Here is an 11,864-nt window from a genome sequence, read left to right on the forward strand (position 1 = left end):
TCCCGTGGGCATGTTCTCTCTTGCTCTCAAAAATGAAAAAACAAAAAACAAAAACAAAAACAAAAATAGCTTACTGATCCTTTTTCTATTTCAACATGCGTACTTTTTGAATTTTTAAAAAGATGTTAATTAAAGCATAGTTGGAATACAATTTTACATTAGTTTCAGGTATACGACATAGTAATGTGATCTATATACATCATGGAACGCTCACCGGGACAACTGTAGTTACCGTACATACAAGTTCTTATTCACTACATTCCCTATGCTGTACTTTTCATCTCCATGACTTTGTAACTGGAGGTTCGGGCCTCTTAATCCTCTTAACCTATCTCACCCATCCCCTGCGTAAGTACTTTGTTTGAAGAAACCCAAACTATGTACTTCTCATGAAAGCCTTACGGAAGGCTAGTTGTATATGCTTCCTAGATTTTCCTTTGTAGAGAAACAGTTAACGAAGTGATAGTGATTTGTTTCAAGTCAAAATAAGTCCGGGAAGTCCATCGTCGTGAACACGTCCATCTTTATGATTTAAAATGCAATAGTTCTGTGGCAAGTACTTTAGGAAAGAACTTAAAATTTAGAACTATGATGCAGTAATAAGAAACACTTTTGAATACCACAGAAATGAAAAAAAGTCAAGAGAGGCTGGCATGGGTTTTAACTCAATCACAACTTAATCTTAGCAAGTCACAAGGTTATGTGAGGCGACCTTCTACTGCAACATTTTTTGTGCAACACTTTGACAGGTGAAAAGCACCATCCAATGTGCCTGGATGATGCTTACTATATCTGATGGCAATGTGATCACACGGCTGCAATTAGGTCTGAGTCAGCATTACATTCGGATTCTCTCATTGAGACTTTATAATTGTAAGCAAAAATTTGCTTAAGGGAAAAATTTAGCAAGCCAGGGTAAGTCCATATTTTCACGGTGATGCAATACCAATCCTTAACAACCGTGACCACAATAATTACAACAACACTACATGCTGTGTCAGGCACTGTTATAAGTACTTTACATGTACCAACTCATTTAATCCTCCTCATAGCCCTATGAAGGCATTACCAGTATCCCGGTTTTAAAAAAGAAGAAATCGAGGAAGAGCATGGCCAAATGACTTGCTCTAAATCCCTCAAGTAGCCACAGAGCTGAGAATGGAACTCAGACAGCAGGCCTGAGTCCTAGCACAAAGTCATAGCTTAACATTATCACTACACTAGGTAGTCAGCTTTGGGCACAAGATCAAATGACTTCACACACACTCAGCTTCAGTATAATCTTGAAGGGGCAAAGGGGAAATCAAAGACACTCTTTTCCTTAGAGATCAGTCTTACTCAGTATCCCCCACTGCCCTTTTCATTGTGGCCCCGGTTTTTATAGCTATGCAGACACCAATTGCAAGGGGGAGGGGAAAAAAAAAAGAAAGAAAGAAAATCAGTTCTGTCAAAGGTAAGCCCTCACTGAAAAAGCTTTAAATCACAACTGATGGCACCATAAAACCTGAGACACACACGTAAATCGTGCTCAGACGTGCCTCTGGAGGTTCTGACAAGTAGAACCAGAGATCATAATTTGATGTGATGTTCGAAACCGTAAGTGTGGGGGTGCCTGGGTGGCTCAGTCGGAAAAGGGTTGAACTTCAGCTCGGGTCATGATCTCGCGGTTCGTGAGTTCAAGCCCCGCATCGGGCTCTGTGCTGACATCTCAGAGCCTGAAGCCTGCTTCTGATTCTGTGCCTCCCTTTCTGTCCTTCCCCTGCTCATACTCTCTCTCTCAAAAATAAAATAAAAACTTAAAAAAAAAAAAAAGTAAGTATGGGTAACATTGTTAAGAAAAAGTACAACGTGAAAAGAGCAGAGGTTACCAGACCCAGCCTCATGTCAAGTAACAACTGATGAGGAGAATGAAGAGAGGTGAAGAAAGATTAGCCCAAAAGGTATTAGCATAGGTTGTGCCACAGGATGGAAGGCAAGAACATCAAGGAGAAGGACATTCTTGTGTTAAGTATTTACAGGCAGACAGAAGAAACGAGTGGTTTCCAGAGCCAAGGAGATGATGATCAGATTTTCACTAGGAAAATCTCTGGGAAAAGTATATAATTTGCTACATAAAACTTTATCTACCTGAAGTTGACCTTCTTGTTTTGAGGGAAAGGAGGAAGAAGGTGGCAGAAGTGGGGAGGAGGAGGGGAGGGAAAGAAAGAAGTTCATTACCTAACTTTCCATCTAACTGCACACATTCATACATTAAAGTGCATAAATACATACGTGAGTGTGCACATTATTTTACTATTCAAGCGTACTCCTACTCATATTCACATCTACATTTCCTTCACAAAATTCCCGGAGCAAAATAAGAGATAAACAAAATAAATTCACTGGCTTGAGGGTAACAGCTGTTATGATTTCCAGGTGGTTTCCATAAGCAAGGTACACTTGACACCTCCAAATGAAATCTACTATCGTCAAATCTAAGAGACTTAAGTAGGAAATAGATCGAAAGTAGTCCTCAGCCTTGAATGCACATTGGAATCACTGGGGGAGTTTTAGAAGGTACTGCCACCTGGCTCCCACCCCTAGAGGTTCTCGGATAATTGCCTAAGGTGTAGCAGGGGCAGAGTGAGATTTAAGAGGTCCCTGGGTGATTTTAACTCACTGTCAAGATTGAGAACCAATGATGCTGCAGCATAGGAGCTCAATCATTTCAGTAATATAACCTTAGGCCCCAAGAATGGCCTATACTTAAATGAACTGACCAGCACTGCAGATAAGGGGGCCATCATACTAATTTAGAGCATCAACCCTGAATAGGAAAACAATCCAGCTGGAATGCAGGAGGCAGGGCACTAGGTCCTGTTTGGTGTGTTAGGTCAGGGCTTCTGAGAACCAAAAGCCTGGATTAAAACCTTGACAGGCTGCCACGCGTTTTTGTTACAGCCTGTTATTATGCAAGTTACTGCCACCCAAGCAGGCCTTGTGTTGGAAAGTGGGGACACTGAAAGAAGAGGGTCTTTTCTGGAGTTTCACCTTGGAATTTAAACCTATTCTAGAATATAGCTATTTCCTACTGTCACCATAGTATCAGGGATACAAGGTTTATATGTGGAAGGTTATCCCATAGTAAAGGATGGGTCCTTTTACCAGAAAGCCAACTCCAAAAAAGCTTACGTAGCATTAAGAAAAAAAAAAATTAACAGAAGAAATTTTCAGATACCAAATCTCAATACTCTACAATTTAAATATACCTAATTTTACTAACAATGCATGCAAAGTCCAGCTCAGATATACCAAATACATCTCTCAGCTTCCTTTCCGCTCAGTTTTGCATTCCTACGTCCATCTGCGATGTTTGGTCTGGTGTGTCAGTTCTCCTTGGCATTCCCCACAATTCTTTCACAACTATTTCTGTAGGAGTTTCAAGGACAAGGAACTGCCAGATGCAGTGAGTTCTTGCTGTCAAAAATATATTAGTCTTCAAATCAAAATTGAAAGTCACACCCAAGAAAATCTTATAGATTCTTTCTTAACTGGCTATTTCTCCAAGATACTAGGAAGACCAGTATTTAATGAACAGAGAAAAACCACCTGACGCCATTTAAATTTGTAAACTATAATTCAGAGCATTGCAAAAACAGATATTAAAGAGGCAAAAGGCCAACAAGCAGGGATGGATCTAGAGAGTATTATAAGCAAGCTAAGCAAAATAAGTCAGAGAAAGACAAAGGTCATAGCATCTCACTCATATGCGGAATTTAAGGAACAAACGAACAAAGAAAAACAAGAAAAGACAAACCAAAAAACAGACTTAACTATAGACAACTGGTAGTTGGGGGGGGTGATGGGAGTGGGGAGATGGGTGAAATAGGTGATGGGGATTAAAAAAGTACACTTATCTTGATGAGCACTGAGTAATGTACAGAACTACAGAATACTGTACACCCGAAACTAATATAACTAGATACTAATCCAGTATCTTAACTATACTGTATTAAAAAAAAAAAAAAAGGCAAAAGACACTGAGCTGCTAAACAGCTAGACAAACTTTAGAGCTGGATTTTCTATAAAGAATAAGCATAATAGCATACGTGTTTAGCATATAGAACCTTAGATCATGCTCAGTGATTAACTGTCCAATGACAGAGGGGCGCCTGGGTGGTTCAGTTGGTCGGGTGTCCGACTTCAGCTCAGGTCATGATCTCACAGCTCATGAGTTCAAGCCTCGCATCAGGCTCTATGCTGATAGCTCAGAGCCTGGAGCCTGCTTCGGATTCTGTGTCTCTCTCCCTCCCTCTGCTCCTCCCCTATTCATGCTCTGTCTTTCTCTGTCTCTCAAAAATGAATAAACGTTACCAAAAAAAAAACTAAAAAAAAAAAACATCCAATGACAGATTATCAAGATCTTTACAAAACACTGTAAGTACATTTCGGTAACTGAGAGCTGATATGTAAGTAGTCAGTTTGACAATATAAATTCTGCCAACAAGGAATAACCAAGACCATAAAACGAGATATAAGACCAATATTCCCAGCTTTGTAACTGAAACAGCATTCCTTCCGAATTTCGGAAAGCCATTTCTCAAAGGATTGGAAGAGGGACACGAAGGGGGACAGAGAACTTGGACTGGCATGGGACCTGATGTGTAATGGCACCGCTGTTGATAATCAACTCCAGAATGCAGACTCCACAGAAAATCGTTACCATGGAAGAATAAAGAAGACGGTAATATTAAAGCCAAATAAAAACTCCGCATTACACATGGGCTCTGGGGGCAACACTATCTCCACAGGGGTTCTAATTCCAGCGAGCATCATTTAGCATCCAGAAGGGCACTATTTCACTTTAAGGCAATTATACTGCTTTACTCAAAGAACTTGGTGCAAAGGCTGAAAATTAAAAACAAAACTTAATATCAAGTGCCGGTAAGGATGCTGAGCAGTTCCAACTGAGACACTGCCTGTAGGAAGGCAAAACCACAGGGCCACTCTGGAAAACGGTTTGGCAGGTTCTTATAAACATACACTCTCATATGGGCCGACAAACCCACTCTGAGGTCTCTCCCTAAGTCCGAAAAGCCTAGGTGTAAACATTTACAGCGGCATAATTTATAATCGCCCAAACCGGGAAATATCTCAGTGCTCCTCAATGGGTGGGTAGATTAACAACCCATGGTACTTCCTTACAACAGCCAGCTACTCATCAATAACGAACTATTGATACATACAACAATCTCAAATGCATTATGCTAAGTGAAAAAATTCAGACTCAAAAGGTTACATGGTGTGTGATTCCACTCTTATGGAAAAGGCAAAACTAGACACGTGGTGAACAGATCAGCGGCTGCCAGGGGTTGAGGGTAGGAGGAGAGCCTGACTTGAATGGGCAACATGAGGGAATTCTCTGGGATGAGAGAACTCTTCTAGACCAGGATTACAATGGTGGTTACATGTGTATATATTTGGCAAAACTCAATGAATTGTACACCTGAAATATCAGTAAATTTTCTGTATGCAAAAGTAATTTTTAAAAAGAGAGAAAAAGCCCTCTGCCTTTTCAAGGATTTGTCATTTTTTTCCTTTCACCATCAAATTTGATGGCGAGTCTCCAAAATCAGTTCCATCTGCGCATCTATTAATCACTTAGAATCTGGTTCATCCCCCACTCTTGCACCAACAAGTGAAATTCCTCTCCTAGGGGGTCAGTGACTACCCGGTAACCACAGCGATGGCTTTTCTTTCATTCTTTGACTCCCTGACCTCTTGACCTTCGCCCTTGGCAGGTGTGCTTTGCTCATTTAAAAAAAAATTATGTTTATTTTTGAGAGAGAGCATGAGCAGGGGAGGGGCAGAGAGAGAGGGAGACACAGAATCTGAACCAGGCTCCAGGCTCCGAGCTATCAGCAGAGAGCCCAATGTGGGGCTCGAACTCATGAACTGTGAGATCATGACCCGAGCTGAAGTTGGATGCTCAACCGACGAGCCACCCAGGCACCCCTGCTTTGCTCATTTATGCCCTTCCTATCTTTTTAGCTTCTCTGCCCATCTTCTTTATTGGCTCTTTCCCCTGCTACACTTTGAATATCCTCCCACCCCTTTTCAGTTTCTCTTTCCAGGCTCTCCTTATTCTCCCGGCTTCAGTCATTATCCCCTTATGGAATGAATCCCAGAGTTCTGGGGTCTATTTTGTCCCTCATCTCCATACTGCCTGTGCCCATTAGACATTTCTACCTACGTGTCTCTGTGTCTCTTACATGTCTTATAGAAATTGTTCTGTTTCTCCCACCAAAACCAGGTCCTCCTCATGGATACTTTCATGCCACCCTTAAGCCAATGGGCCACACTCAAATCTGGAGTATAATCTTAAATGCCACCTTTTACCTGCATCCTTACACACATGCCTCAGTAGAATCTTGAATTAATTGTTCCCTTCCCATTTCCAACAGCTTGCCTCCATTTCTGTAGGAACCTCTGAGTTGGTCTGTATGTCGCTGAACTCTTTCTTATTAAATCCATCCTCTAGTCTACATGCCTACTTCGAGACGGGAAACAGTTGGGTAGACATCCAGATTTCGCTGATCTTCAAAGGTTTGGCTGATCTGTCTGGCTCCATGGACGTTCCCCATATGCTCTCACCACCCCGTGTTACCATTCTCAAGGCAGAGAAAGTCAACTGAAGAGAATGACTTTCAACGATGGACGGACTATGCATTCGTTAAAGGCACATCTGAGCCCTTCTGTTGGACCCTGCAATCAAGCTTGCAAATTCATGAGTACAGAATTACTAATTAAGCATGTTTTAATCAAGATCTGTTATTCTCAAGAATCATCAACGGTTCACCACTGTCCACAGAATCACATACCAGCCTCTTAGCTTGACCTTTAACCACTCCACAATCTGGCCTCCATGGATCATCATTCCTAACTGATCTTCTAGGATTCTTTCATCTTGAGGCTCACACGAGTCAGTATGACCAAAATTTTGCTCTTTTCCGTATTTGTAGCTTTTCCTCTCTTCCTTCCCATCCAACTTTATGTATCATTTACCCATTTTTTTCAGTGTTTATGTCCTCCCTAATGACCACAGCCAGAAGCAGTTCTTCCTTCACTGAAGTCCTCATGACCTGCAATTATTTATGAGTTGTTTCCCTTGCTAAGAAGGAGCATGTCTTTGTCAACCTTCTAGCCACAATAATGCTTAATACATGCAAGGTACATATTTCTTGGTCAATTTATTCTAAGCCTCAATATTTTCAATTTTTAAATCAATATGAGACTTGAATTTTAAAAAATTTTCCCTTTCAAATGATTATTTTTTGTGCACCGGAAAGCAAAGGTGTTAGAAAAAAAATTTTTTTAGCGAACATGACAATGTATGTTAGTATTTCACACTCATGCCTAAATATTGATATAAAAAATCCATGTTGCTGAGCACAGCTGCTTGGTCTAACACTTTCCTCTTTAACAAGATATAAAGTAAGAGCTAGTCACAATACAATGGGGAAAAAAGTTATCTAGCCACTTGAATGAAGCATCGTGAACTTTAGGACTTGAATTTCAGACCGTTTTGAAATAAAATACCAAATTGGTAGTCTGGGTCCCTAACTTACAATGCTAATTTGCAGATATTTGTAGACCCTTTGAGACAAGTGAAACCATAAAGATCACTTTAATGCAGTGAAGGTGGTGACCAACATCACAAATAAAGCCCGTATTCTCTCACCAGATAGCCTGCTGAGGAGAGAAAAGCCTAATTCTAGGTTCTAATTCATTTCCCCCAAAAGAGTATCAACAGAACTTACAGATTACAGGTATTAACTTATTTCCTGTACATGAAAGTGTTTACTCATGAATTAGTCACATGCTGCTTCAAATTAGATCTTAATTCAGTAGGCTTATAAAAAAGAAGCTATCGAGTTGGGAAAGGAGTTGTGCACACTCACTTTCCACAGCTCTCAAGCATGAGCATAAAAACACTGAACACAGAAAGCTCGGACAGAGGCAGTTTTGTGAGTATCCATCTATGTGACTACTCAAAATAACGGCCTGAAGAAGGACTTGATGTCCTCTAGTGGTGAAATCCAAAACTTGCTTCCAAGTCCATTATTTTTTCAGTTCTTGAGAACTGAAAAATATTCAAAATTTTGAATATTGAAAAATATGGTGAAAGAACTGTTCATCCTAAAGAGAAATGAAAACTTTTACCACAAGAAATGTGACTTGACTACTTTTAAAGTAGAAGATAAATATATGCTGAGAGAAATATGGTTTTTAAATGTGGGATTACTATAGTACCTTTCGATATCCTTAAATGTTTCATTTTATAGGTGCTATACCACCAATTTTCAACCCATCTTTGATACACACATATATATCTACATACTTATGAATATTACAGGTCTCATTTTTCTAACCACCTGAAACTCTAGTCTAAATTGTCCTAGGACTTAGTGGGTATCATGCTAAGTGAGATGAGTCAGACTGAGGAAGACAAGTACCGTATAATTTCGCTCATGTGTGGAATCTAAAAAGCAAAACACATGCATAAACAAACAAAAAGTAGACTCAGACCTATAAATACAGAGAACTGATTGTTGCCACAGGGGAACGGGGTGTAGGCAAAATGGGTGAAGGGGAATGGGACATATAGGCTTCCAGTTACGGAATGAATAAATCACAGGAATAAAAGACACAGCATAGGAAATATAAGCAATGATATTGTAATAGTGTTGCACAGTGACAGATAGCAGCTACACTGATGAGTATAACAGCATAATGTATAGAGATGTTGAATCACTGTTGTACAACTGAAAGTAATGTAACATTGCGTGTCAACCGTACTCAAAAAAAAAAAAAACCAAAAACCTGTCTTAAAATTACACCAAATTTTTTGCACAGGTCTATAAAAACTAAGACATTTAAGCATGTACTTTACCTCATAATAACCCAATCTCAATGAATGAATGAATACATAAAATGAACCCCTCAACAAACTTCCCACTTCAAGTAGCAATTTTCACCTCTTGATAAGTGATGAAAGATAGAAGTTCCCACCTCCTCCCCAAACACCCACCTCTCTGCAAACCTGTGATTGTTAAAAAAAAAAAAAAAAAAAAAAAAAAAAAAATGACTTGCAGCATTTAGATGTGTACGATGTGAAATACGTTCATAAAAATAAAACACTACATTGGAGTCCTATATGCTGACGTAGGTAACATGTTTTAAATGTATGGAAAACTTCTTAAATTGTTAAAATTCAAGCACTCCTTACTTGTTCACTCAAAATATTGCTACCTAGATTAAAAAAATACGTATTTTCACCTTTCTTCTATCTTTGGCATCTGCTCACATAGACACTTCTGAACACCAAAAGCATTAATTTAGGGCTAGAAAAATAGGAAAAAGATGTGAGCCAGAAATAAGTTGTACTTAAATCATAAGTAAAATTACTCAAAAGACCATATATAAAATGTGTCCCTCAGAAACTGGCGTTTCTAGGCAAAGGTGTGGAAGAATTTTTTTTTCTATGAAGGAGATGGCAGCCAATTAAATTCCCCCTTCGTAAAAGAAAATCTTTCACTGATAGTCACATGAGTTGTATATTAATTGTTAGAAACACGACCAGTTCACTAGTTAACCTGCTCAGGTAATGAAACACTAGTTTGCAGTTCACTCATATCCGAAAAAGTTGATCATGTGCAGATTCTAGAAAACGGTTCTTTTGTTTACGTTTGTCTGACTATAAACTGGCTTGCGTGAACTTTCTGGAACTTTTTTTTTTTTTTTTTCCAAAAGCAGTTACTTTGTGGGTATTAGGCACCAAACCATTTATACTGTAATGAGAACGCTGCCCTTCCGCTGCCCTCAGTTGGGGAGGGGCCCAACCCAGAGCATGCAGCCCATCAAGTCTGATAAAACAATTACAAAGACATCTCTTAGCCACCCCTTCCTCGGCCCAAATCAAAATAATGATCGCCCAATCTTTCAAACACATTAAGACAAAATAAACCACCCTACAGGAAGTAGCATGACTTCAAAGTAAACAAGTTCAAGACACCTTGTCAGACTTAACCTCAGGTATTTGGCTGAAAGGATTAAGTCATTAGACTTTAGGTGCCCAAACTCCTCCTAGCAGTGCAGATACACTTCCAAAGATTGGTACAGGTTTTCTGGAACTCTCATATTAAAATAAGCGTATCATGTAAATCAAAAGGTCTTTTCTTTTTTAAAAAAAGGTCTTTTTGGAGGGACAGGAGGGTCTCACATTTAGGGAAACGATCGTTTCCGATTATGTGTGTATGGAAAACGCACTGCAATTAGGAAGCCTGCAATGTGAATTCTTTTTAAAATAAGAAACTGCCTCATCGCCTCCATCCCAAGTAGAAGGTACTAGAACGGTTTCCCGACCTAGAAGAGACTAGGGGAGAGGCGAGAATCTGCAAGTCAGTTTCTTAAGAAAAAGCTATTAAGAGTGGAAACGTCGTCTTCATACAAGATGGGGCTGGGGGAAGAAACTTTCGGCTTGTCTTGGAGATGTGAGCACCTGTCCCCGAGCGTTAATGTGGACGTCGGGGGCGGGGGTCGATGTGACCACCTGAGCCGACGTTCCTTCTACCTTGGGTTCGTGCATGGACCGCATAAAAACATGAACTCTGGGGGCGCTTTCATGTCAACAAAGGTACGAGTCCGACTATCCCGCACACGCAGGCCCCACCTTCCAGCAGCCAGCCCTGGCCCTCCCCACCCCGCGACCTCAGTCTGCCCGGGAGCGGGTCGCCACTGCGGACCCTGGGGCGGGGGCGGCCGCCGCTCGCCGCCGCGGGACCCTCGCGCCGGCGCTCGGCTGCGCCACCGGCGCCTGCGACTCCGACAGCCGGTGCGACCAGGGAAGGCGGGAGGGGTGCCAGAAACGGATAATCCTGTCGGTCGCACCTGGCAGAGGATTTTCCGGCTGGCTGTTTGGTTTGGGAGATACGATTTCCCCATTCAACTGAATGAGAGCCGAGTCGGCAGGTGGGAGGGGAGCGGCCAGCGTTTTCCCAGTTCCTCCTCCCGCCCGCGCTCGCTGGCGAGTTTCCACCTGTTGTGGGAAAGTCGAGGTGGAGCGTGAGAGGGGCGACCGGAACTGGGGCCGGCCGCGCTCGGGCACCGCGGGCCCGGGCGGCCGACGCGCGGCGGAGGGCGGAGGGCAGACGCGCTCCGAGCCCGGGTGCGCGGCGCGCTGGACCGGCCGTTCCGGGCCGCGGCCGGGAGGGGGAGGAGACCGCCGGCGCCCGGCGCGCGCCCACCCGTCCCGCCGGCCGCCCCCCGCCCGCGGGACCCCCGCCTGCCCCCGCCGTGCAGTCACCTGTTTCGCTCCGCACAGCGCCGTCGCCGCCCCTGTGGCTGTCGCCGCCAGCTCCTAGCTCCGCCATGGTGCTCCGATGACGCGCCAGGAGAGCCGCTCCGCCCTCTTCCTCGGCCTCGCTCCCGCCGGCCCCCCGCCTCCGGGGCCCGCGGCCCAGACAGGTGAGCGCCGTCTGGGGAGGGCGGAGGGTGGAGAGCGGAGGGAGGAGGGACCGGGAGCCGGCGCGCGGCGAGCGGCTTGGGTCAGGCGCGCGGGCGCGCCCCCTCGCGGACAGGTGCGGCGGGGCAGCCGCTCCGACTGGCACTACTGGGTGTCCGCAGAGAGAGCGGCGGCCGGCCGGAGCCAGGCACCTGGCCCGGAGCTTCTGCCTGCCGCTGAGACCGCTGCCGGCTCCTCGGGGTCTGGAGGGGGGTCGACGACACTCAGTGGCGCATGCGACTGGGACGGTCTGAGGACCAGCCCAGGCGAGGCGAGGGCAGCTGGACGCTCTGTTCCCCTCTGAAGTCTGAAGCTCAGTTTT

At 43.4% G+C, this 11,864-nt stretch overlaps 1 protein-coding gene across 2 annotated transcripts in view; it reads right to left on the bottom strand.

Annotated features, from left to right (window-relative positions):
• MAP7 (microtubule associated protein 7) overlaps window positions 1-11,476 on the bottom strand; it is a 177,219-nt gene extending 165,743 nt beyond the window's left edge. For both annotated transcript variants that reach the window (XM_042939923.1, XM_042939922.1), the window contains exon 1: window positions 11,345-11,476. In XM_042939923.1, the coding sequence (XP_042795857.1) occupies window positions 11,345-11,411 (67 nt within the window). In that variant the 5' untranslated portion in view covers window positions 11,412-11,476. The remainder of the gene's footprint in view (window positions 1-11,344) is intronic.
• Between the last annotated feature and the right edge of the window lie 388 nt (window positions 11,477-11,864).

Source organism: Panthera leo, chromosome B2 (assembly GCF_018350215.1).
Source record: "Panthera leo isolate Ple1 chromosome B2, P.leo_Ple1_pat1.1, whole genome shotgun sequence".
NCBI classification, from domain to species: Eukaryota; Metazoa; Chordata; class Mammalia; order Carnivora; family Felidae; genus Panthera; species Panthera leo.